At 40.3% G+C, this 25,802-nt stretch overlaps 1 protein-coding gene and 1 pseudogene across 1 annotated transcript; one reads left to right on the forward strand and one right to left on the reverse strand.

The window, feature by feature from the left end:
- Positions 1 to 2,666: 2,666 nt before the first annotated feature.
- TPMT (thiopurine S-methyltransferase) lies at positions 2,667 to 25,774 on the reverse strand. The gene is made up of 10 exons (XM_037038003.1): positions 25,682 to 25,774; positions 25,027 to 25,112; positions 23,416 to 23,638; positions 22,142 to 22,234; positions 16,460 to 16,592; positions 10,392 to 10,444; positions 9,675 to 9,749; positions 6,821 to 6,906; positions 3,603 to 3,647; positions 2,667 to 2,923 (listed from the first exon to the last, which is right to left on the reverse strand). The coding sequence occupies exons 3-10, from the start codon at positions 23,553 to 23,555 to the stop codon at positions 2,811 to 2,813; spliced, it is 738 nt and encodes a 245-aa protein (XP_036893898.1). The 5' UTR covers positions 23,556 to 23,638; positions 25,027 to 25,112; positions 25,682 to 25,774; the 3' UTR covers positions 2,667 to 2,810.
- Positions 13,786 to 14,149, forward strand: LOC118981271 (60S ribosomal protein L36a-like; annotated as a pseudogene).
- Positions 25,775 to 25,802: the final 28 nt, after the last annotated feature.

Genomic DNA, 25,802 nt, shown 5'->3' on the forward strand with positions numbered 1-25,802 from the left:
TTTATAAATATGGAATCCTACCCTAACCCCATCAACTTAGCCACTCCAGTGAATCTGTGATACAGTGTTTTACAAGAAATAAAGCACATGAGATAAGAAGTGATGGGTTAAAGACAATTTTGATATTTTAAAAAGTAGTTAGTAGAACTCTTTTTAAAAAAGATCTTTAAAGAGTGTGTGTCGCCCTGGCTGGTATGGCTCAGTGGACTGAACGCTGGCCTGTGAACAGAATGGTCACCTGTTTGATTCCCAGTCAGGGCACATGACTGGGTTGTGGGCCAGGTTCCCAGCTGGCGGTGCACAATAGGCAACTGATTGGTATTTCTCTCACACATTCATGTTTCTGTTTTCTCCCTCCTTTCCCCTTTCTAAAAAATAAATAAAAATATTTTTAAAATTGTCATATATTCATATACATCATAAGTACACATGTATTTCACACCCTGTTATTAAACTAAAATGATAGGTATGCACTACAGTCGTGAATGGGAAAATTATTTGGGCGAACTCCTCTGTGGGTAAGATTTATTTTTGTTGCTTTGTTCCTCTTCCCAGGAATCCCCTTCTACCTGATAGTGTATCTCACAAGGTACAACTTTCAGGGGACTTTCCGTGGTCCCTATTCTATTAACCCTTAGAGAACCAAATCTCTAGCTCCTCAGAGGTAGGTATTAAAGCTTTGGTTGTATTCCTTCACAGTTTTTCTCTCCACATTCACCCCAACAGACAATGACACACTTTCTTTTCATCCTGACACTGAAATCATTACGAGTGCACCAAATGCTAATGCATGCATGCCTGCTGTTCAGGCTGGGTAAGGCATTTCATAACTCACTGTGTCAGGGCCCAGAGGCTCAGATGATCTGTTAGTTAAATTACCAGGCTGAATAAAAGGTATTTCTATGAAATTTGGAAAATAATATCATTATTTTAAATAATTTAAAGTCTAAAATAATTTATATATAGTATATCTTCCATCGTGAGACTTTTTAAAAGATCAGTGTTCCCCCAATGAGGCCATATAATATGTAAAAGACTAACTACTAAGCTACAGCGACTAACTCCAGCCAACAAAAGACAACAGAGTTCTCTATCATGGGAACACGAGGTGTTCTCCCTCCAAGCCAGCAGGGCTTCAGGAAGGATGAAAACAGAAACCGAGAATACCCAGGGCTCTCTCCAGCCCTCCTCTTGGCCTCTCTTTCTGCAGACAGCATACTCCTCTTCTTGGATCTTTAGAGTATAGTGTGGCTGCCTCACTGCTCATGGGTTCACCTGTTAGTTTCACCCCCTCTAAGTGGCTAACTTGCTTTTCTCATTCCAATTCTAAAAATCTATGAAGAGAATCAGATCAGCCCAGCTCAGTTCAGCGGTCCCTTCTGGGTCCAAATGGTGACAAAGGGAGTCAGACAGTCACGGCTTCTGGAAGCCCACACCATGGACTGGGGACAGGTCACAGAGAAGCAAGAACCATGATGAGCTGGGGGACACTCCAAAAAACAGCATCATAACATACAGAATAAGACCAGTGCCAGACAGCATCTGGGGCAGCAGGTCCTGAATGGGGACAGAAGAGGTGGAGAGGTCAACAATTCTGAACCCTAAGGAAGTGCTCAGTGTGTCCTGCTTATGACATGTTTCTAAGAACAGTATCTACAGTTTTCATCAACAGTCACGGGGTCTATAAGCTTCCCCCTTTAACCCAGCACACACACACAATTAAGTAACTTATTTCTTAATAATAAGCACATGCCATCCTTTTAACACAAACCACACAATCTACATCATTTAGGTATTAGTGCGGTTTGAGAGGAATGTCTGACTTAACAGAACACGGTTTCTGACAAAACACCCAGAAGCGTCGCGTCTGAACTCGAAGGGCTGGAGCGGCCCTGAGCCCCGCCTCCGGTGCGCTGCGCTTCGTGAGGCTGCAATTGAAACGAGATTTTTTTTAAAAAAAAACTGCCAAACTCAGAAAGGACATTTTTTTAAATTTATTTTTTACAAATTTGGAACAATATTTTATTGCATATATATTGGTTTGATTAATTTTAAAATTTTCTTCTTGATTTTGTTACATACAAAGTTATATAAAGAGAAAAATGTGAAAAGGACTTGAGAAGAGCATGAAGGTTTATAGGAAGAGCTAATATTACACACAATTCCTTAGACTACGTTCTTTTACCTAGAACCCTATCAGAGCCTCACATTTCCTCAATGCTTTTAAATTTCATAAAAATGACAGTTTTTCTATTAATTTAAGTTGTGTACATTGCATTTCTATTTTTTAAACGTTTTTAAAAAGATTATCTTTATTTTTAGAGAGAGGGGAAGGGAAGGACAGAGAGAGAGAGACAAATACCAATGTGTGGGAGGATCACCCACTGGCTGCCTCTCATGCGCCTCAATTGGGGACCAAGCCCACCACCCAGGCATGTGCCCCAGCAGGAAGTCGAACCGGCAACCCTTCCCTTGGTGGTACAACACCCAACCAACTGAGCCACAGTGGTCAGGGCTTTCTCTTATTTTTTAATTACAGAAGTAATATATGCTGGTTGTAAAAAATTATTGCAATCTGTAAGTAAAACACACAGGTATAATCTTTCACTCCAATCATACTCTCCTTTCCAAAGGTAGCGACTTTAATACTTTAGTATGTTTTTTCTCCTAGAAAGTTATGTACATTTCTGTGATATACTATGTGAACAATTTTTTTCAAAGGTCATCCATTATATTTTCATGCCTTAGCGTAATTTTCATTTGCTCAAAAGCTCAAACACTCGATGCCACTCACTTTGACTGTGTGTCATTCACTTTTCTGTAAGCAGATACAGCTTTTCAACAAGGGAGTCAATGCCCCAACTTCTGTGCCGCTCCTCGAACATGTCCACCTGTTCCAGGCACTGACGGCTGCACGCCGCGCCTGGAGTGGGAGATGGGGTGACAAGGCACAGCTTTATGAAGAACGCAATCAGGGGTGCTTCTAAAAACACATCAAATGATTTTCAAATCTGTGAAATGGAGACTTTTCTTTTAATGAAAGATAGGAAAACATTGAGGCAAATGTTCTGAATTATCATCATTTGTAACTGCTAAGAGCCAAAATAAATATACCATCTCTCTAGAAGAATTCAAATGGCTTCGATGTAAGCATGCCATTTAACTAAAAAGGATAATTACAGAGGTCTGTTCTTTTTTTTAAATCTTTACCCAAGGAAATTTTTTTCCTTCCTTTTTTAGAGACAGGAAGAGAGAGGGGGAGTCTGGGGGAGAGGGAGGAAGGGGAAGAAGAGGAGAGGGAGAGAGAAAAACATCTATTGGCTGCCTTCTTGCACACACCCCAACTAGGGACTGTACCCACAAGCTGGGTATGTGCCCTGATGGGAACTGAACCTGTGACCTTTCAGTCCATGGCACAGCATTCCAACCGAGTCCCACTGGTGGGGGAGAGATCCGTCCCTTTTCTAAGATAAAATAATCTTCAGTAAAATGGTTTCTGACCTTTAAGTTTGATTCCTCTAGATAGTAATAGTTATATAACAGCTCAGAGCAGTTAACTGTTGACTTTGTTTTAAAAGTTACAGCATACATCCAAAACTTACCAAACAATCTTTCAATTTCAGCATCTGAAACATAAAACGGTGGGCCTAGGTAAAAGAGAAACACAGTTAGATCTAATTCTAAAGAGAAACAAATTCTCAGGGCCCACTTCTTGGCTTATTTCCAGTGACCTAGGCATACTTATTCTCCGTACAACTTGACTAGCCAAATGGGCGGGGATGTGACCAGTTCTTCCCCGGGTTTCTCTCTACCACCTCAGCCCAAAGGCTGACTCAGGGAGGGGACAGCGATGGTCGGTGCCTGTCTCTGGCAGAGAAGAGAAGGCTGAGCAGTCATGGGGTCTGACAGCACTGAAACCAGAATGGAGCTGATTAACAAATTCCCTTGGGGTCTCCTTCGTCCTCTGCGGTATTGATTTTCTACCTCTTGTGCACACACCCACATTCTGCACACCCTCCCACTTTCCTGAGGGTGTTAACTTCAAAGGAGACTTCTGACCCTTGCTAGAGCTCTCTCTTCTGGGCTCCACCCCCAGACAGAGCTTGCTGTGTTCCCTACCCACAGGCCTGCTGTTCAGGAATAAATTGAAATCAGATTAGCAGAGCTGATGTCTGTCTCCATCAATTTCTATTTCCATCTGAGTGTCCCAGTGGGAACACTAGGTCTCATATTTTAATGAATTTTTAAGAAGATTCATTAAAACAAAAAATATTAAGATATGTAAATGTTTATAAAACACAGTACTTTTTTTCAATTTTTTTATTGAATTATTTTTCAAGTACAGTTTTCTGTCTTTTACTCCCATCCCATCACACCCCCTTGCTCCCCCCTCCCTCCCATTTCTACCCTTCTCAGTTGTTGTCCATGTATCCTTTATATATGTTCCTCTAAATCCCTCCCCTATTTCCCCTGAAATTCCTTCCCCTCTCCCCTCTGGTCACTGTCAGCCTGTTCTCTATTTCAGTGTCTTTGGTTATATTTTGCTTGCTTGTTTGTTTTGTTGTTTAGCTTCCTGCTAAAGGTGAGATCATATGGTGTTTGTCCTTCAACACCTGGCTTATTTCACTCAGCATAATGCTTTCCAGTTCCATCCATGCTGTTGCAAAAGGTAGGAACTCCTCCTTTCTTTCTGCAGCATAAAATTCCATTGTGTATATGTACCATAGTTTTTTGATCCATTCATTTACTGACGGGCACCTAGGTTGCTTCCAACTCTTGGCTATTGTAAATTGTGCTGCTATGAACATTGGGGTGCATAGGTTCTTTGGGATTGGTGTTTTAGGGTTCTTAGGATACAATCCCAGCAGTGGAATTGCTGGGTCAAAAGGCAAGTCCAATTTTAGTTTTCTGAGAAAATTCCATACTGTTTTCCATAATGGTTGTACCAGTCTGCAATCCCACCAACAGTGGACCAGAGTCCCCTTTTCCCCACACCCTCTCCAACATTTGTTGTTTATTGCTTTGTTTATGATAGCCATTCTCACCGGTGTAAAGTGGTATCTCATTGTAGTTTTAATTTGCATCTCTCTGATAGCTAGTGATATTGAGCATCTTTTCATGTGTCTCTGGATCCTCTGTATGTCCTCCTTGCAGAAGTGTCTGTTCAAGTCCTTTCCCCATTTTTTAATTGGGTTAGTTGTCTTCTTAGAGTGAAGTCGTGTGAGTTCTTTGTACATTTTGGAGATTAAACCTTTGTCTGAGGTATCATTGGCAAATATGTTTTCCCATACAGTTGGTTGACTTTTTATTTTAATGCTGTTTTCTTTAGCTACGCAGAAGCTTTTTATTTTGATGAGATCCCATTTGTTTATTCTTTCCTTTATATTCCTTGCTCTAGGGGACATATCAGTAAAAATGTTGCTGCATCAAATATCTGAGATTTTCCTGCCAATGTTCTCCTCTAGGCTTTAATGGTGTCACAACTTATATTTAAGTCTTTTATCCACCTTGAATTAATTTTGGTGTATGGTGTAAGTTGGTGCTCGAGTTTCATTTTTTTGCATGTAGCTGTCCAGTTCTCCCAGCACCATTTGTTGAAGAGGCTATCTTTACCCCATTTTATGTTACTGCCCCCTTTGTCGAATATTAATTGACTGTAGAGAGTTGGGTTTATTTCTGGGTTCTCTATTCTGTTCCATTGGTCTATGTGCCTGTTTTTATGCCAGTACCAGGCTGTTTTGATTACAGTGGCCTTGTAATACAGTTTGATATCAGGTATTGTGATCCCTCCTACTTTGTTCTTCTTTCTCAAAATTGTGGCTTCTATTCAGGGTCATTTATGGTTCCATATAAATTTTTGACATGTTTGTTCTATGTCTGTGAAATATGTCATTGGTGTTTTAATAGGTATTGCATTGAGTCTATAAATTGTTTTGGGTAGTATGGACATTTTGATGATGTTAATTCTTCCAATCCATGAACACGGTATATGTTTCCATTTGTTCGTGTCTTCCTTGATTTCTGTCTTCAGTGTTGTATAGTTTTCTGCATACAGGTCTTTTACCTGCTTGGTTAGATTTATTCCCAGATATTTTATTTTTGTTTTTGCTATATCGAATGGGATTTTTTTCTTGATTTTTGCTTCTGCTGATTCATAAAACACAGTACTTTTTAAAAAACTCAATTAAAAATCAAAAAGGGACTTTTTACAAGTTAAAAGTCTACATACTTGGTTTTCAAATTTTCCTGAAAATGAAAGTTCAGCCGTGACAAATGTTACACTTTAATGTTCAAACACATCAAAATGTGTCCAGAAGAAAATATCACTTTTACAAATTCAAGACACAGATTGTTTAAAAAACATAGAATCAATAAATTATAAGATTTCAGAAATTAAAAAGCAGCAATAGTTGGATTTTCCTGCACACCCCTGACCCCCCACGCCACTGTCCCCCGTCCTCCTGCAAGGATGTGTGTGTGTGCGTCCGTGGGCATCGCACAGCCGTCCGCAACACCACCGGCGACACCGACACGCGTGGTCTGCAGCAGAGCACAAGTCTCTCCCTCCTCATCCAACCCCCGCTCTCCTGTCTGTTTTGAGCTATGTATGAACAAGATGGGATTGGAATATGAGAAAAATATACGTTGAGTGGGAAGATAGAAAAATGTTTATCATTTCCATTAGCCAAACTAGATTTATGTTCACGTACATGTACTAGCAGTATACTTCCTATGGGATAAATTAGGAGAAAATCAATGCTATTCATGTCATAGAATTAAATCAGAAAACAAGGCAACTAGGAAAACAAAAAGGCTTTACCTGCATGTTTAGTTGGATCATAAGAAACAACACTCAAGAGGTACTGAAACCCTTTTCTCATTAGGGACAGCATTATATCTGCATAACTGAAAAAACACACACAACAAAGTATGTGTTAGATTTTTCTACAAAGGCAAAGCCTGGGGGGTGAAAGGCAGCATTTACTTTCATCTGCACTACTGCATTTATTTCTCCTAACAACCCTGTGAGGCCGATTCTCATTCTGAAGGTCAGCAGTGGGTTCAACAAATTATGTCACCTACCTCGACTGGGAAATAATAAAAATGGGAGTCAAAATGAGCCACTCAGACCAGAAGACTTCTCAGTAATATGGGCAGAGGCTCCTTCCTCCTAGGTACTCAGCAGCCTTCTGTTTTGAACATGTTTTTCCCAAAGGGCCACCACACCTCCCCCTGCTCTGGGGCAGTGACATGTCTTCCCAGGCTGGCATCAGAATGACTCGGGCACCTGCTTCAGGAAAGATGCTTGAACTCCATTCTCACAGATGGATTGAGCAGGTTTACTGTGGAGCCTGGGATGGATGCTGCAGTGTAACAGACATCGTGGGTGAGTGGGCCCTCACGGTGGGGGCAAGTGTAAGGGGGTAAAACACAACACTTTCCCTCCATTAAGCTGGAGAGAAACAAGACTAACAAGTAAAAATCCAAGGTAGTATGAAATTTAAGTTCTGCTAGTTTGGCATAGACTGAGTATTGCTGGAAGAGTTCTTTGTAGTGGGTGGCTTGGGGAACAGGTGACACCACTTCTTAGCCATGTCTGACTGAATGTTCAGAGTGGGGACCTGGCCTGGATGGGGCCCACCAGTAGACTGACCAAGAGCCAGGGCTGGCCCCAGTCGAGAACAATGAGTTAGACCAGATTGCTCCACTGGGAAACTGAGTCAAGAGACCCCATGAGCCCCTAGTTAGCTGTGGTCATTGCACTGAAAGCTGGAGCTATTGGCTGTGTGGTGGGCGGAGCAAAGGAGGCTGAGGGTGGTGATCAAGTCAGATATGTGGGAGAATGGAGCAAGCAAAGGAAGCTGAGTGGTCAGGCTGGGAGGACAGAGGATACCCACACAGGGAGGTAGAGAGGACGCGAGGGAGACAGAGATGGGAGGACTGCTCAGCTCTGAGAGAGGAGCTTTAGCCCTTGGCACACCAGGATCATGCTCTGCCCTATAGCAAGCTTTGTGACTTCTAGTTTGCTCCCTACTGCCTTGTGGACTTTAGCCCAAGGGCCCTGGGAGGGACTAACCTCAAAACAGTAAGCCTCCTCAGGGAGTGGGAGACACCTACAAAGTCAAACATTTAGCAGAACTGAGTTTAGTACACAGACATGGTGTTTTATGGATACAAAGAGGTCTCAGGTAAATCTTTGAGTGGATGAAGAACACCGATGTCACGCAGAAACTGCCAATCAGACCCTGGAAAGGTGATGTGCATGGCTGGGCCAAAAACAGAGTTGGCAATATAAAAATGATACAAACAAATACCATGTATGATGTGTCCAGTTATTTCCCCAATATCTGGCATAGGATATATTTAGAGCATTGTAGGAGCTTAATATGTATTTGTTGAATAACTGAATAAAAGTAACAGGAGAACTAACATGTCATTACAGAAGCAAGTATAAGAGAGAAAAGCAAAAGGCTGGGGGCTCCCTTTGGGAGTGATGCCTTGGGCATAGGAGGAAGGTGAGGATTCCAGAACGGAGATAAAGGATTGATGAGAGAAAGAAAAGGGAAGACGGGAGCACAAGTTATCACCAAAGAAATACGCACGTGAAGAAGATGTAGCATGGCGTCATTTTAAAAGATTAGATCTGGCAATAAACCTTACTTAGGAAACCATTCTTAAAAATATAAATGTAACTTCTCTAATGTGAATTCTAACATTTTTAGCCATGTGTTAAGAGCCTGTCTCCATACCACTAAATAATTCAATATTTATGTGCCAAATCCAAGTAAGTATATGAATAATATTAGAATCGGAAAGTACATAGGTGTGGTCCCATTTTACTCAGTATGTTTTCTCTTATATTACAATTTTATTTCCAAATAAGGCTAGATATAATAAGCACAGTCACCAAAAAGCATCATTACAAAAGCTCTAATTTAATAGTGGCTAATTTTATACAGTGATTTTGAGTTGACAAGGCCCTTCCTACACATATCATTTCTTTTACTTCCCATTACAACCCTGTAAGATAGTATAACATGGGGATCATGACCATGGACTTCGAAGCCAAACTTCCTGGTCTGAATCTTTCTGTCATGTATTAGCTGTCTAACTTTGAACAAGTACCTTCATGTCTTTGACCTTGGTTTTCTCATTTGAACAATGAGATCATGAGAACATATATCTCACAGGGTTTTGTGGGTGAAATGTGTTGATCCACATAAAGTTTTCAAACAATGCCCAACACATGGCAAACAGCTAATAGGCGTCACCTGGTAATATTAGTGGGTGTGGTGATGGAGGTATTAGAAGAAATGTTACAATTTTCAGAGTAGTAAAGGAGACTTAGGGAAGGTGAGTACTTTGACCAAGGCAACACAGTTTGGAAGTGATGTCCAAACTGTGGTGTTACAAGCCTTGTACCCAGGTTCCTATGGCCGAATGCTATACTTTTTAGAAAATATGATATTGGATCTAGGCCCTCTAATTCCAAATAGAAAAAGCTACTTCAAACCAGTAAAATTCTAACTAATTTTCCAGAATCCAGAACAAGCACAATGCGTTAAATTAAGATGGAAAGAGAGAGAGAGAGTGAGAAAGGGGGGAGATAGAAAGACAAACAGAGAGAGAAAGAAAGAAAGAGTGAGCCAACATAAAGAAACCAGATTACTAACCGTTTACGATCCCCGGGGTTAACAGCAACTAAGGATCCTCGATCCCAAATCCTGTCAAATTTGCCAATATTTGCTCTATGAGAAAGAAAAAGAAAAAAATACATTTTACATAAGAAAAATAAAAATTTAAAAAAGATTTTATTTATTTTTAAAGGGAGGGTAAGGGAGGGAGGAAGAGAGGGTGAGAACCATTGATGTGAGAAACACTGATTGGTTGCCTCTCGCATGGGCCCCAACTGGGGACCAAGCCCACAACCCAGGCATGTGCCGTAATGGGGAATCAAACCAGTGACCTTTTGCTGTGGTCTGGCGCCCAACCAACCAAGCCATAACAGTCAGGGCAGAATAATCAAATTCTTAACAAGACACACAGTGTTCCCCATGGTGCATGCTGGTACTTCACCAGGTGAAGGTGACATTTGTTTTGCTCTTGCTTCCTTTTCCTTACCTGCCTAGGGTCATAATAATGTTTTCCATAGCTTGGAAGTTATCAAGGACAAAGATATTGGGAGGGAGAACATGTTCAATTACTGCAGGCCTCTGAATTTTTTGTCAGACATGTAACCTGCAGTAAAAATAACTGCAGAACAGACTCGAATCAAGGCTTTTTGGACGCTACTACAAGTTGATGGGAGGGAGGAAAGGCATGCCCCTCACCCCAACACTGCTAGCAAGCACTCAAGTTTTTACAAGTGCACAGGTAGTCTTCAGTCCTACCTGGGAAGATCAAAAAGGTTGCAACAGTACAACGAGATGTTCCCTGAAGAACTCTGTAAGGAAAAAATTCAAGAAAAAAAATTCTACTTAATTAGAAGATACTTGAGTAGTCAAGGAAAGAAAAGAGGGGCAAAGGTGATGAAGAAAGAATGCATAATGAAATATCAAGAGTATAATTTTACTGAAAATAATTTTTTTACTGAAAAATATTTAAATGGCACTGCAGTTTTTTAAACCTGTTCTTTTTGATCAACTTAAAGAGCAAAATAATAGAGAGGTTAACTTCATTATCTTACTAAAATGTTTAACTTATTTAACTCATAAAGTCCTGATTTAGACTCTGCTAAAGATAAGTACACAGGTCAATCAATACCAGGCAGGCTGACAGAGAAAGGTCACAGGTGTTAGAAGTTATTCATGAAAAGTGCAGTTGGGTTGACATCCCCGCTCTCTTCATTCATTCATCTAATGAGCATTTATATTCTGAGCACCTCGTAGACAGGATTGCCCTGGTTCTAGAGAGTGGGTGTGAATTTGACATGGTCTCTGACCACAGTGGGGACGGCCTGGTAGAACGGAGAGGCACATGGGTACAAAGAAACACTGCACTGCAGAACGGCCTGTACTGTTCTGGTTGTGCGCCAGAGGACAAAATAGGGAACTGCCTGGGGACAGGCTGAAGAAGAGGCGACCTTTGAAAGAGTGTTGAAGCATCTGCTGAGATTACAGGGGTTGGGCTGGAGGAGTACCAAGACATGGACTCTACCACGTCCAGGGATACGAGAAGTCTGAGAGGTGGGGTGGGGTGGGGTGGGGGTGGGGTGAAGGGCAAGTTAGCAAAGGCACATCAGGACGTAAACTGTTAGATTTCATTCTGAAATGAGACACCAACAGAGGTTTACAAACAGAAGAAGGGAGGTCTTTGACAACTGGTTTGGAGGTACTCTGGGAGCAGCCCAGAGAGGGCTGGGCTTAGAGGCAGGGAGAACAGATAGTGAATTTTAACTTTGGTTGCAGACTGGAATCACTGAGGAACTTTAAATAATACCGATGCCAGCCCCACCCCCTAGAGACTCTGATATAGAGACTCAGGGAACTTTGCGAGATCTATAGGTGAGGAACTTCTGGGCAAGATGGCAACATAGGTTAATATGGTACTCACCTCCTTCTACACCACATCAAAATTACAATTAAACTACAGAATAATCATCATTCAGGATGCCTTAAATCTAGCTGAACAGAAGTCCTAAAACTAGAGAATTAAAGATGAAGCCACACTGAAATTGGTGGGAGGGGCAGAGATGAAGAATGGGCTGTTTCCATACCCATGTGTGATGGATAAAAACTAGGAGGGATATATCGGTGGCAGAGGTCTCACCTGAGAAGTGAGAGGTCCCAGCTTCATACCAGGTCCCCCAGCCCAGGATTCCAGAGCCAGGAAGTGAAGTCCCCATAACATCTGGTTGTGAGAACCAGGGGGCATTGAGACTGAGAGAGACAGAAGCTTTCTGGATTCCCAGACAGTTCTTCTTTAAAGGGCCTACACATGGACTTACTCTGACTCAATCCTTCTGAGCTCCAGTGCTGGAGCAGCAGCTTGAAAGATAACAGAGATATGCACAAAGAAACTGAATTGTCTAGCATCAGGGTGAGAGCTGGGTATGGGCAGCTTTCTCCCAGACAGAAATGCTGGCAGAGGCCATTGTTCCTTTTCTGAGCCCTTCCCCACAGAGCTGGCAGGAAGGCACCATAGCTGAGTCTCCACCAACCTGGCTCAGGGTTTGCCCTGCCCTGGTGATTCCCTGACACCCTTCCCCAGTCTATTTTCAGGCCCACCCAAGCTATTTCCACTGGCTTTTCCATCTGAATGGCCTGTCTTGGCTCATGCTTCAAATTTTCCTAAAATGTCACAAATGAGTAGCATCTGATTTTCAGCATGCACCTATCTCTCACCATGTGGCCCCAGGCCAGGCACTACCAGCCGCCAGCCTTGGTACATAGCTTGGCCTTGTCTGTGTACCTTCAAGTCCAGCACAAGTAGCAGCTGTCAGCAGATTGCTCTGCAGCTCGTGCCCAGTGACCCTGGAAAGAACACAGGTGGCTGCTGAATTTGGCCTGCACCTCACTGGAGGTCCTATAGTCAACACACCCAGGGATAGCTTCAGACCACATCGAAACACTACCACCTAACCACCTCCACAAGCAGCACGCTTAAAGGGTAATCTAAGCAGACACCAGAGCCCTGTGAAAGTAAGTCCTGCTCTGTGGGGTGGGCACCTTCCCCATGTTGGTCAGAGGTCATGGTTGATCCTCCATGTTGGTCAGAGATCGGTGGTCACAGGCAGTCTTTGCAGCTGATCAACCTGGAGGTAAAGCTCTCCCACTGATATAACCAATAGCTATCAAGTCTCAACTACAACAGGAAGGCATACACAGCTCCATTGGGGGGCACCTCAAGTGCCCAGCTTGAGTGCTCAAGAAGGCTGCACTACTGGACTCTACAGAACACCTATTACATTAGGCCATGCTACCAAGCCTGGGAGACATAGTGACTCTAGCTAATACATAGAAAAAAACACAGGGAGGCAGCCAAAATTAGAAAACAAAGAAACATATCCCAAATGAAACAGTACAAAACTCCAGAAAAAGAACTAAACAAAATGGAGACAAGTAATCTATCAGATGCAAAGTTAAAAACACTGGTTATAAAGATGCTCAAAGAAATTAGTGAGAACCTCAACAGCATTAAAAAGGACCAGTCAGAAATGAAGGCTACACTAACTGAAATGAAGAATAATTTACAGGGAATCAACAGTAGAATAGATGAAGCAGAGAATCAAGTCAGCAATTTAGAATATAAGGAAGCAAAAAAAAAAAAAACCACAAATCCAAAAAGTGAGCATAGTATAAGAAGCCTTTGGGACAACTTAAAACATTCCAACATTTGCATAATGTGGGTGCTGGAAGAGAGAGAGCAAGAAATTGAAAACCTATTTGAAAAAAATAATAATGGGAAACTTTCCTAAGCTGGTGAAGGAAACAGACACACAAGTACAGGAAGCACAGAGAGTTTCAGATAAGTTGAACCCAAAGAGGCCCACACCAAGGCACATCATAATTAAAATGCCAAGGGCTAAAGACAAAGAGAGAATCCTAAAAGCAGCACTAGAAAAGCAACTGGTTACCTACAAGGGAGCTGCCATAAGAATGTCAGCTGATTTCTCAAAGAAACTTTGAAGGCCAGAAGAGATTGGCAAGAAATATCCTAACTGATGAAAAGACTTACAACTGAGATTACTCTACCCAGCAAAGCCATCATTTAGAATTCAAAGATAGATAAAGAGTTTCCTAGATTAAAAAAAAAATAGCTCTTTAAGAAGAAGGGAAACTTTCCATGCTGTTAGTGCTCTCGAAAACATGGTGAATGTTCCCGAAACCTGCTGGACTTTCTGTAAGAAGTATGGCTGGCATCAACCCTACAAAGCAACACAGTACAAGAAGGGCAAGGATTCTCTGTATGTACAGGGGAAGCAGCATTATGACAGGAAGCAAAGTGGTTACAGAGGCAGATTAAGCTGATTTTCCAGAAAAAGGCTAAAATTACAAAGAAGATTTTGCTGAGGCTTGAATGCGTTGAGCGCAACAGCAGGTCTAAGAGAATCCTGGCTATTAAGAGATGCAAGCATTTTGAACCGGGAGGAGATAAGAAGAGAAAGGGACAAGTGATCCAGTTCTAGCTTAATTTTTTGTTTTATTATGTGACAATAAAATTGTGAGAATATGTTCAAAATAAGAAGGAAAAAATATATGAGCAATAAAATGGCAATAAATACACATCTACCACAAATTGAATCTAAGAAACAAAGTACATGAACAAGTAGAACAGAAACAGACTCACAGATACAGAGAACATTTTGATAGTTGCCAAACAAGAGGAGGGTTGGGGGGGATGGATGAAAATAGTGAAGGGATTAAGAAGTAAAAATTGGTTAAGAAGTACAGAATAGTCATGGGATTATAAAGTACAACACAGGGAATACAGTCGATGATATTTTAACAACTATTTTGGTTTCAGATGGCAAGACTTATTAGGATGATCACTTAGTAAGTTACATAATATCTAATCACTGGGTTTTACCCCTGAAACTAATATAATAATCTATGTCAAATGTAGTTGAAAAATAAAAATCAATTAAAAATTAAAAAAGAAAAAAGGATCCACAGGTGATTTCAAATGTGCCGCTAGGGCTGAGAACCATTGCTCCAAGGAGACTGGAAACAGGACTAGCTTCTTTGGGCTGAGTAATCTCCTGGGATTCTTAGATGACTGTGAACAGGGTAGGAGAAAGCTGTAAAATAAAGTACTATTAAGCTTTGTAATGACTTGATCAATTAATTTCAATACTTAGAAAAGACAGTATTTTGCAAAGGACTGAGTATACAAACACACAACGGCCAGACCATGTAAGACAAGAGAACTTGGACCCAATGGCTCTGTGGCAATGAGCCAGGAAAGCCAATCATGCATTTTCCTTTCTGGGAAATGCATGCCAGCCTCCCTAATTTCATTCCTCCTACTCAACACCAACCAGAGAAAGTCAAATATAAACCCCAAACCCATCACAGAGCATGCCCTCCTTTAGTTAGCCCCATTCTGTTTTTCCCAGGCCAACAGCCTCCAATCAGGGCATAATTGAAGCCTTTGTGTTCTTCACTATAAAGCTTTCCTACTCTCCCTCCTGTCTTTGAGCCCCTGCCAAATACAAGTGGCTGACCCCCTCTGCTTATCCATGTTTGGGTGGTCTTTACCATCCCTACACTATTACCCCAAGCTGGTGAGGCAGTTCCACTGGATCATTCTGGTCATAGGACGACGACTCCCAAATCTAGTGTTTCTGGCCCAAGTGCTGCCCCATGCTTCGGAGACATAAAACCTTTTGCCGGCTACACCTTTGTCGTTCTGTAGTCTCTTAAACTCATCTCTAGAACAAAACTAATTTTCTCTGCTTGTTTTCAACTTGCTTTAATCTCTGCCATTCAACCTAAGATAGAAAGGTGAACTCAGTATCGCCTTGATCTCTCAGTTAATCACTAAATTCTCCCAGCTTGGCATTCTAAACATTACTTTAACCTACCTCTGCTCCCCTAAGCACCTATATCCCTTCAAGATCTCTTTCCTAGACCACTGCTCACAGCCTCCCATCTGGTCTCTGCGCCAGGAAGTTCCTTCCCTTCAAATTTACAGCCCTGGAGGCCACAAGGGTCTTTTGGCTCAAAAGAAAATCTGGCAGTGTCATGTTACCACTTGAAACCTTGCTGCACAGACTGAAGTACCAGCCTCCCAGGGCATCTGAAACTGTGAACCTGAACTCCTGCCTGGCCCAGCCCAACCAGTCACCATGCTTCAGGAAGCTCCCCCAGGCTGGGTTAGCTCATTTTCCTGTCTGTTCCCTTAATACCCTGTGCCATTATACTTAGCTCTGTGTATGACAAACAGCTTCCTCTGCATTTCTCTTTTCTCTCATAAGCTAAGGGATTCTTTAGGGCAGGAACTGTGTTACTTCTTCAGTGTTTCCCACAGGGTGTGGCGCAAGACAGGTTTTCAGAAATGCTGATTTATAAATTTAAAAAAATTACACAAACCCAAACCAAAAACATGAGCCCAGAAAGGCCTTGACCTCAGGTTTTATATACAGGGTCTGGCAGAAGTGACACCTGCTTCAGTGTGGTTGGAGGAGTAAAAATATGGCTGTAGTAATTTATAGTTTTAATTTGAGCATTTCACCTACAATGGCATATGGTGTGCTTAAGTGTGATATTGTTACGTTACAGAATTACACGCTTATGGTTCTGTAATAAAGATTTTGTGATAAACAATGTGGTGCTATTTGCGTCAGACCCTGTATGTTTCTATACCTAGCTATCCATGTATCTTTTTAAGTCCTAGTTCCTTACATCATTTAATGTCTAGATGAATCTTATATACACTTGCCCAGTATCCTCACCCATGCTAAAAAATACTTTTGGTGGGGGTATGGAAATAATTATTTACCCCAAACAAAACAAACCTTGAATACTTTGGCTCCAGGAATTGCCACGATTAGCTCTTCTGTGTAAGAAAGATTCTGCTCTGTAAAAAATTCCCGGATCCCAAGTTCACTGATTTCTACTCCAATTACACTGTGTCCTCGATCGGCGAACCTGCATAACCATATATTTATAGTTAAATTTTTATTTCAAATACAGTGCCAAATAAAAGGACATGCCCCAATAAGCATATATTTTTCTTAACTTTAAAGGATTTATATGAATTCAGGTTCTTTGGTTTCATAGAATATGTAGATCCGCAGAAAGTGAATCTCTATATTTTCAAACTTTATGTTATGTGGAATTCTAAAAAGTTGATTTATATGACTTTAGCCAAAATTTTAAAGTTTGGAAAATGATGCCTTAAAATGTTCATTTATTACAAATGAGTTTGATTAGAAGAGTTTTTAATTTAAAAGCATCCCATGGATTAGAAATGCTTTTTGAGTTCCCTAAATCAGCTCTGTCCATTACAGCCTTCGGCAATGACGGAGTGTCTACACCCACGCCGTCCACACCAGCAGCCACCAACCACACTGGCTGTTGGGTATCTGAGATGTGGCAAATGTGATTTAGTTTCAATTCAAATAGACACATGTGGACAGTAGCCACGGTATTGGAGCATGCGGCTCTAGAACACTGGCATCGATTTTTATAAAAATCTTATAATTTTCATCTACTTACAGTACACACTATGCAGAAATTTATTTAATTACTATACACAAATAACTAGTACTTTCCAGGTAAGCTCTACAATCACAGAATTCACACATTTTCTTGGACTCCAGAGAAAACACTACCAGTGGCACAGAATACCTTGGCCCAGTGTTGACTTTATGGAAAATTTAATGAACACATACAGTTGGTTCTGCTGTAATGCAACGTCTGCCAACCTAAAAATCACTGCACTGTGAAAAATCATGCAACAAATGAGGCTCCGGAGAAAATAAGGGTTGGGGCACAACATTAAAAACTTTGTCGTAACAGGATATCATTCAGCCGTAAAAGAACAGAATGTTGCCGTTAATGATGACCAGGATGAACCTTGAGGGTATTATTCTAATCAAAATAACTTAGAAAAGAAAGACAAAGACCTTTTGATCTCATTTATATGTGGAATCTAAAAAAAACCAACCAAACAAATAAACTCGAAGATACAGAGAACATATTGATGGCTGCCAGAGGCTGGAACTGGGGGTGGGCAAAATGGGTGAAGAGGGGCAAAAAGTACAAGCTGGCAGTTACAAAATAAGGCAGTCGTGGGGGTGTGATGTACAGCATGGGGGCTACGGGCAGTAATCTGTAACACATACAGGGCGGGGCAAGAGTGGGTTTGCAGTTTGGAAAATAATATTGTTCATAATAAGACAAAAATAAATTGTGTCTCACATATTTACAACTGTAAGCCTACTTTTCCTTATCCTGTATTTAAAAATTACTGAATTAAAAAATTCTCATCATGAGAAAAAATTTTGTAACTATGCATTATGATGGATCTTAACAAGACTTATTGTGATTATTTTGCAGTACCTACAAACATCAAATCATTATGTTGTACACCTGCAACTAACATAATACATGTTGATTACACCTTAATTAATTAAGAGTTCCAGTGGGCTTTTATTAAGATTGCAGAAACAAAGATTTTATCAGCCATCTTTTCTGAACTTTATAAACTCACGAAGACTCTGGTTCACATGTGTACACACAATGTAACACATCCCAGCAAAAACAAAGCTCCACGGGAACATTTGCCAATTAAAGCCAGTTTTCCCTTTCCCCAGTGTTTTCAAAGTTTTGAGTTCCCCCTGTTCACTTCTCAGTGGAACCAGCCCCTTGCAGCTAGGGATAATCAAATTCTACCCCATTTTTACTGAATGAGCAATTTTTTCAAGTTTTAGATTTACTTCAAAACAGGTAACAGTGACTTTGTTTTCTGCAGGCACCCCTCCCCCACCACCATTTGTTAAAGTACAGAGGTCTGTATCTTAATAACCCAACCCGACCCCCTCCCCTGCGCAGTATTGTACGTTCCCTGCTGGAATCTCTCAGCTGAGGAGGGGCAGAGTCCAGGTGCCAGGCTAGCTCCCTCTGACCTCAAGAACTGTTATAACCTTTGGACCCTTAACTCTTTACCCCAAAAGTGAGTTTTAAAATCTGGAGAGTGGATTTTCTTTGGGTGTTTTATTGTTATTCATTTATTTTATTTTCAAAAAAGATTTTATTTATTTTTTGAGAGTGGAAGGGAGGAAGAAAGAGACAGAGCAAAACACTGATGTGAGAGAGAAACATCAATGTGAGACAGAAACATCAATTGGTTGCCTCTTGCACACACCCTGACTGAGGACTGAACCCTAAAACCCAGGCATGTGCCCTGACCGGGAATCGAACAGGTGACCTTTTACTCTGTGGGATGATGCCCAACCAACTGAGCCACACCAGTCAGGCTCCTTTGGGTGTTTTGAAAAAAAAAAAAAAAACGATCTGCAAGGATATACAGTAGAACTACACGTTCACCAAAGTCCACTTAAATACATCAAAAAGTTGACTGACTTCAGCTCCCAGAAGGCCAATATTCTGTTTGACAAAGATACTTTGCTAGAAAATGATTCCACAATAACAATTTTAAGACACATAGGAAACTGAAAAAGTAACAAATTAAAATAGGATGGCTTAATTTCAGGAATCTGTTTCCTCCTTTTGTTACTCATCTATAATGTCAGGAGTACAGCTAAAAGCAGTTTCTGATGATGACGTTACCAGCTTTCCAAGCATTTCTAAATCCTTAGTGCAGACACCCTCCCTTTTGGGGCACAGCCACCTCCCTCCCATCCCTATTTTTAAAAAGAAGAAGAAAATGAAACAAAGTGATCAGAGATGTTTTGATTCCAGCAATTCACACTCAAGGCTTTGTGCTGAGTTGCCTGGTTCTAACCCAGGAAGATGGCATCAAACACAAAGCACATAGCAAAGGAAGGATGCTCCCGTCTCATTCTGAAAACAAGTGTTGATAGACAGTTGCTTCCCCCTCTTCCCCCCAGAATTATACTTTAATTTAAAAATAATGTTTTAAACAAGCTGTTACACATTTGCCACACCTTATCTCTGTGAATCAGGATTTTCCCAATAATATACAATTGAATAAAATTTAGAAATAAATTGGGTAAAAATTATTTAAGAAAAAAATTGTCAGTGGCACATTAAAAGGAAAAAGAGAGGAACCTAAAAGATGGTGTCAAAGTTTTTACACGTTAAATGGTTATATGATATATAAGTACTACAACATGGCACCAGATGTCTGCTTATAGAGCTGGGTGTTGGAAGGGCTGCAGCTTTCAAGTTAGTGTGAAGTGATGGACAGAAGATTATTGGAAATCAAATCTAAGTCCTAACTCTGGCTGTGGATGGGAGTGACTTACAGCACACGGGGTGAACTGAGGCACCCGGGAGAGGCTGGAGGTGTGTGCCTGTGTTTGTTTTGTCTATTCATACACAGCTTAGTCCCACAGGCAAAATCATTTGCTTTCCTCTCATGTTTCTTACAGACTAAGCAAACGTAAAATTCACATCATGCTCAAATTATTCCCTATGATATCAATAAACTTGGAATGAAATTTGCATTTTTAAAACAAGAGGTAGAGCTAATGCAACTACACCTATCACCCACTCAGGGCTACACACTTCCATGTGGTCAGAGCATGAACTGTTCATAGTTCTTGAATATGCATATGAATAACCTATCTTTCATATTCCCTAGGAAGCTTGTAAGTTACCATACATGGAATATTTTTATATTCTTCATACACTTAATAAAGTTACAAAATATAAACAAAAGAGTCTAAGCCAGATGCATGAATTTTTATTTCCATTCAACACATGGAAAAATGAAATGGCCTACTATAAAGTGGTATAAGCTGGATAATACTGGAATATATTGCCCTTAAAAAAGAACCTAAGGAAATGTCTTAAACATTTCATTTTAATGCTGTTGGGCCTCAACTCACAGTTTATTCACATGTGATATCTGTATAGACCTCAATATACAAATTAGTTACATAAATGAAAAATTTTCAAATAACTTAAAAAACAATAACTTACATGTATTATATATAATTGCATATATATAATAGTTCAGCTCTGGTATTTTTTATTATTAATGACTTTCAACCCAAAATATTTAACAATCACATTTAATTGGTTGTCTCATCATTCTATTTCTTAATCTTGTCTCAACATCTCCGCTACAGTTAGATTGTTATTAGCACTCATGGCATGGCAATGAGACAATCTATTTAATGAATTAGTGTTTTTCTTACAGGTAGTTTTCAAAGTAATCCTTTCTTCTACTTCAGTCAGTTGGTTAGGGTAAAGTCTAATTAAATGGTTTAAATGTTCTCAATTTCATGGCCACACTAAAACGTAAGCCATTTCACACGTGATCTCAGCTATAAGCACCTTCCATCAAGACAAGAAAGTGGACTTCTGGTCAAGATGGAGGTGTAGGAGGACAAGCTGTGCCTCTTCATGCAACCACTGAGAGAATTACAACTATATCTCAAAACAAATAACCAGAACTGCCAGAAAATCGAGCTGTATGGAAATCCGACAATGAAGGATTTAAAGAAGTCACATTCATCCAGACAGGTGGGGGAGTGGAGTCACGGAGACGGGCAGAGAGGTGCAGAGACATGGTATGGCACGGAGAGGTGGCAGTGGCAGAACCTGAGTTCCCACACTCACGCATGGTGGATAAAAATTGGGAGGGATACTTTGGGAGCCAGCGATCTTTGCCCCAGACCAGACCCCAGAGCCCAGGGTCCTAGCCCTGGGAAGATAAATCCCTATAACTTCTGAGTGTAAAAATCAGTGGGAGTTGGGTGGTGGAAGAAAATGACAGATTTTCAGAAGGGCCATTTAAAGGACCTACACGGACTTAAAACGTATACAAAGCTACCCACTCTGGGATTCACCACCAAAGCAACAGCTATAAGGGCACCAGTCGCATATGGAAAGTGGGTGAAGTGACTAGAAATGGGATGCACGCCAGACAAACCTCCAGAAGCCAGGCAGTGGCATTGTCCTCTCTCCAAGCCTTCCCCCAACCCAGGGCCACAAAGCAGTGAAGTGGGTGGTCCCACCATAGCAATTACCTAAGGTTCGGCCCCACACAATTTACAGGAGTCTTTTCTAAGACAGGGAGTCAAAGCAGCTCTACCTAATACACAGAAACAAACACAAGGAGGCTGCCAAAATGAGGAGACAAAGAAATACGGCCCAAATGAAAAAACAGAACAAAACCTCAGAAAAGAAACTAAACAAAATGGAGATAACCAACCTATCAGATACAGAGTTAAAAATACTGGTTATCAGGATGCTCAAAGAACTCACTGATCGTAGCAAAAACATAAGGGAAGAAATAAAGTTTATACTAAGTGAACTAAAGAAAAATCCACAGGGAACCAAAAATGGAGAGGATGAAGCCAGGAATTAAACCAACAACTTGGACATGAACTAAGGGGGGGACTCCTGGAGAGAATAGGGATACTGGGTGGAGGGAGGTAAAAGGGGAAAATTGGGACAACTGTAATAGCATAATCAATAAAATACATCAAAAAGAAAGACACAAAAGGCAAGAAAATGTATGAATGCTTATCTGCTCATACCATGTCATCTCAACTGCTTTTCCACAAAGAGGAAAAAATACTCTCAGTCCACTCTCTCCTTTAAGGAAATTATCCAAATGCTTCTTTAATAGCCTGGAAACAAACAAACAAAAAAAGGTTTTTGTTTTAATTAGCCAATGCACAGAGGAAAGGACAACAATTGCATAATGCTAAGTACTTTTCATGCATTATCTCACTTACTATTCCCAACAACTTTATACAGTAGATAACATTATTTATTATAATCTCCACTTGACATAGGAAGAAACAAAAGGTTAAGTAACTTGCTCAGTAACATAGCTAGTGAATGGTTAATCTGACTCAAATCTAGGTCTTTCCTGATTGGTAATTAAAAATAAAAAAATTGTTCCTTGGTTGATATGTTTTAAAAATTCTTTGTTAATCTCCCAAATATATACATGTATGTATGTGTGTGTGTGAGAGAGATGTATATCTAAGGAGAGTCTTTGGATGTACTGAGTTTTTCCACACTCATTTTATAGTAAGCTCTCTAAATGTGTACTCAGGGCTCAGAAGGAGCTCTGAAAAGTTGTTAATTCTTGGTAGTTAATTCCTTTGTAGGGATGTGGCTCTCCTCAGGCCATCCACATAACAGGGATAACCCATACAACAATTCTGGGATGATGCCCCAACTACCACTCAGTGTGCACGTGCAATAATAATAATAATAATAATAATAATAATAATAATGTACCCTGGGAAGGAGGGTGGCTGCCTGGAACAGGGAACATCTGACATGATCACTTTACTTAGTACTGGCCCATGATTTATTATTGCTGCTTCGAAGCCTACTACTGCTACTAGTATGTGGCTCAATAGCTTGGCTCATTTGCTAATTTCTTTCACCTTCCCTTCTTTCACCATACAGATAACACTTCAACATTTGAATGTTTAACAACACTTACTGTTTGAAAACAAAGTCAAAACAACACCACTTTTCAGTGTAAAGATATATAAGCATTAATGTCACTTGAACACCTGTTCTACGTATAAACATGTGTGGCCAATACACAGATGCTATAGGGGATTTCCCAATTCATGAATCTAAGGTGCTTTCAATTGTAAGTCACACAATTATTTATACTCCACAGAAAGAGGGAACATGCCACAGATGCAATATGATGTCAGAAATGCTGAAATAAGAAAAAAACAAAAATGTGCATCTTAAAATGTGTCAAATGTTACTGTTATTTCTATCTCCAAAGTCAGTTTCTGATAAAGCATTTCTCTGTTATAGATCAAATGTTTCTTACTGGTGTCCTTGTTCTTGATGAAACGCAATTTTGTGGTCCACCCACTTTTCTTGCCATTCCTCCAGAGTTAGTACTCGGTTTTTCTGCACCTCAGCATCGGGATACTCTTTAACAGTAAGTGAAGTTTTTGTATCATCCATTGTTTTGTAAATGTCTTTGCCTCACAAGCAGATGTCTCCAATACTTGGGCAGAAAATACTTGCAAAGTTGACATTTAAGGGCACTGCAATTCCATCGAGGAATGAAATAAAAACCATTATCCTCAGCAATATGGCTTTTAAGAATATATTTCAACATCCCAGAAAAGTCATACAAAAATTACTTTTCAGTGAGTTTGACAGTAGGGGCACCCTCTTATTACACATTAGGAAAGATCTTTTTTTTAAATTTAAATGTTGTTCAAGTACAGTTTTCTGTCTTTTACTCCCATCCCAGCCCCCACCCCCAGTGCTCCCCATCTCCCTCCCATTTCCACCCCCCTTAGTTGTTGTCCATGTGTCCTTTATACTAGTTCCTGTAAGGAAAGATCTTTAAATAAATTGAGTTATATCTTAACATTAGAGTAAAAGGATTTAAGCTAAAATAAAGGAGAAAAAGCAAACAGGAATTTCACACTTTATAACTTCCATAAACTTAGAATTTTTTTCTAGCATCTCAGTTACTCTTAATTTTAAAGTTTTCTTTCAATGTTTACTTCTTATTTTTGTAATCACTGTTATAATGCACACAATACAAAGACTTCCACAGTCACAAAAATAGCAATTCCCATTTGTGTAACAGAGGCAACCATCTTTAACTTTTTTAGCTTGTCTTCAAATCTAACTCTATCTCAAAAGAACAAGCTTATTTTTGTATCTTCTTGATTTTTCATTTCTAAGTAACTTGTAGAGAAAATAAGCATTTAGCCATCTTTCAACTTCCCAACACACATACACACAAACACACTCACACCCTCTTCTCATTTTTCCTATCCTTTTAATAGAGACATAGTGGATTTTTTATTAAATATGTGGAGTACACTGTTGTGACTTGGTAAATACTATTCACAAGCCACATAGCGTTCTATAATTAATGTTCCTTTGTCGTACAACTTTTTCAGTCTGAAGTTAATCACTGTCTTGCTTTTTTATTCATAAACTTTCCATATGGTAGTTTGGATTATACCAGTATGTTACTAGTGCTTCTAATTTAATGATTTATCCACGAGAATAGCAAACAATGCATAAAAAGCAGGTATTCCAGGAAAAATTACCTTTATTGCAAACTTTGGCTTTGGTGTGCTTAAGATTTAAGGATTTGTAAATATAAATTCACGTCTCAGCAAACATTTATTCATAAATTACTTTTGCAAGGCCTTGATAATGTCAGGAGGTGACTCAGTTTTCTTAAGAGGTTAGGGGGAAGTACCAGATGATACTGGGTACAGAAAAGCAAAAGAGAGTTGCTTCTCCCCATCTTTATATCTAACTGAAATTTGGGGAATGGTGGGCTTAAGACTTCATTAAGCACCTCTCTACTTAAAACAAAGGGGAAGCATAATTTTACCACAGAGGCAGGGCAACCTGTATTCTACAATTCTATCTGTCTCATGCAAACTTGAAATTAACTTACCACGAATATAACTTAGTCACTTCTGAGATGTTCTAACAATTTCTTAATTCACCCATGACCTCTTCTGGAAAAATAAAAGCTTCATTCTAAACCAAGATAAAAGTGTTAAACTATAAGCACCAGAAAGGAAAGTTTCACTAGCATTGGTACCCATACACGGAATAGAAGACACGGCAGTTTGGTCGCTGAAGTCCTCCGCGGGTGGAACCCCCACCTTTTCTTTTCAAAAAAAGCTTCTGCTTTATATTTATTTTTAAATTTTGCTAAATTTAAGAATAACTTCCCTGAAGAGCACAAATTTTTTAAGAGTACGGCTCAGTGAATTTTTACACAGACATACACCTTTGTAACCAGTATGGAGGAAGACAATATTTAAAGCACTCCAGGTGGCCCCCTTCTCTGCCCCTACGCGGCGACTAGTGCACTACGCTGTCACGCACTTCTCTTAACAATCACTAATACATATAAATGTTTTTGTTTCATTTAACCATGGAGTCTCAAAGGTCATTCGGTGCCCGACCTGGTTATTCCCAGATGGCACTCTGCTCCCTGAACTCTATTTCAGGACGCGAATTACTCGGCTGTTCACCGTTGTTAGGCTGCCCGATTCCGGAATCCCATCACAAGATCACACCTCGCAAATCATTCCAATCACCTGCGCGGTCTCTACGGCCGGGGAAAAGTATCTCCCGTGCCTCCCGCTGCTTTGCTGCCCAGTTCGAACCGGGGACGGGTAGGTAATGGGCCGCTTCCCCCGCCTCCATCCGCGCTCCGCC

Source organism: Sturnira hondurensis, unplaced genomic scaffold (genome assembly GCF_014824575.4).
Source record: "Sturnira hondurensis isolate 20B ecotype Veracruz unplaced genomic scaffold, ASM1482457v3 Scaffold0023817, whole genome shotgun sequence".
Lineage (NCBI taxonomy): Eukaryota > Metazoa > Chordata > Mammalia > Chiroptera > Phyllostomidae > Sturnira > Sturnira hondurensis.

Coding starts and splice junctions, on each gene's coding strand:
- TPMT (XM_037038003.1), bottom strand. CDS start 23,555: ATGGATGATACAAAAACTTCACTTACTGTTAAAGAGTATCCCGATGCT. Junction 22,235..23,415: donor CATCAAGAACAAGGACACCA/GTAAGAAACATT, acceptor GTTTGTTTCCAG/GCTATTAAAGAAGCATTTGG. Junction 10,445..16,459: donor CTGGAGCCAAAGTATTCAAG/GTTTGTTTTGTT, acceptor TTTTCCTTACAG/AGTTCTTCAGGGAACATCTC.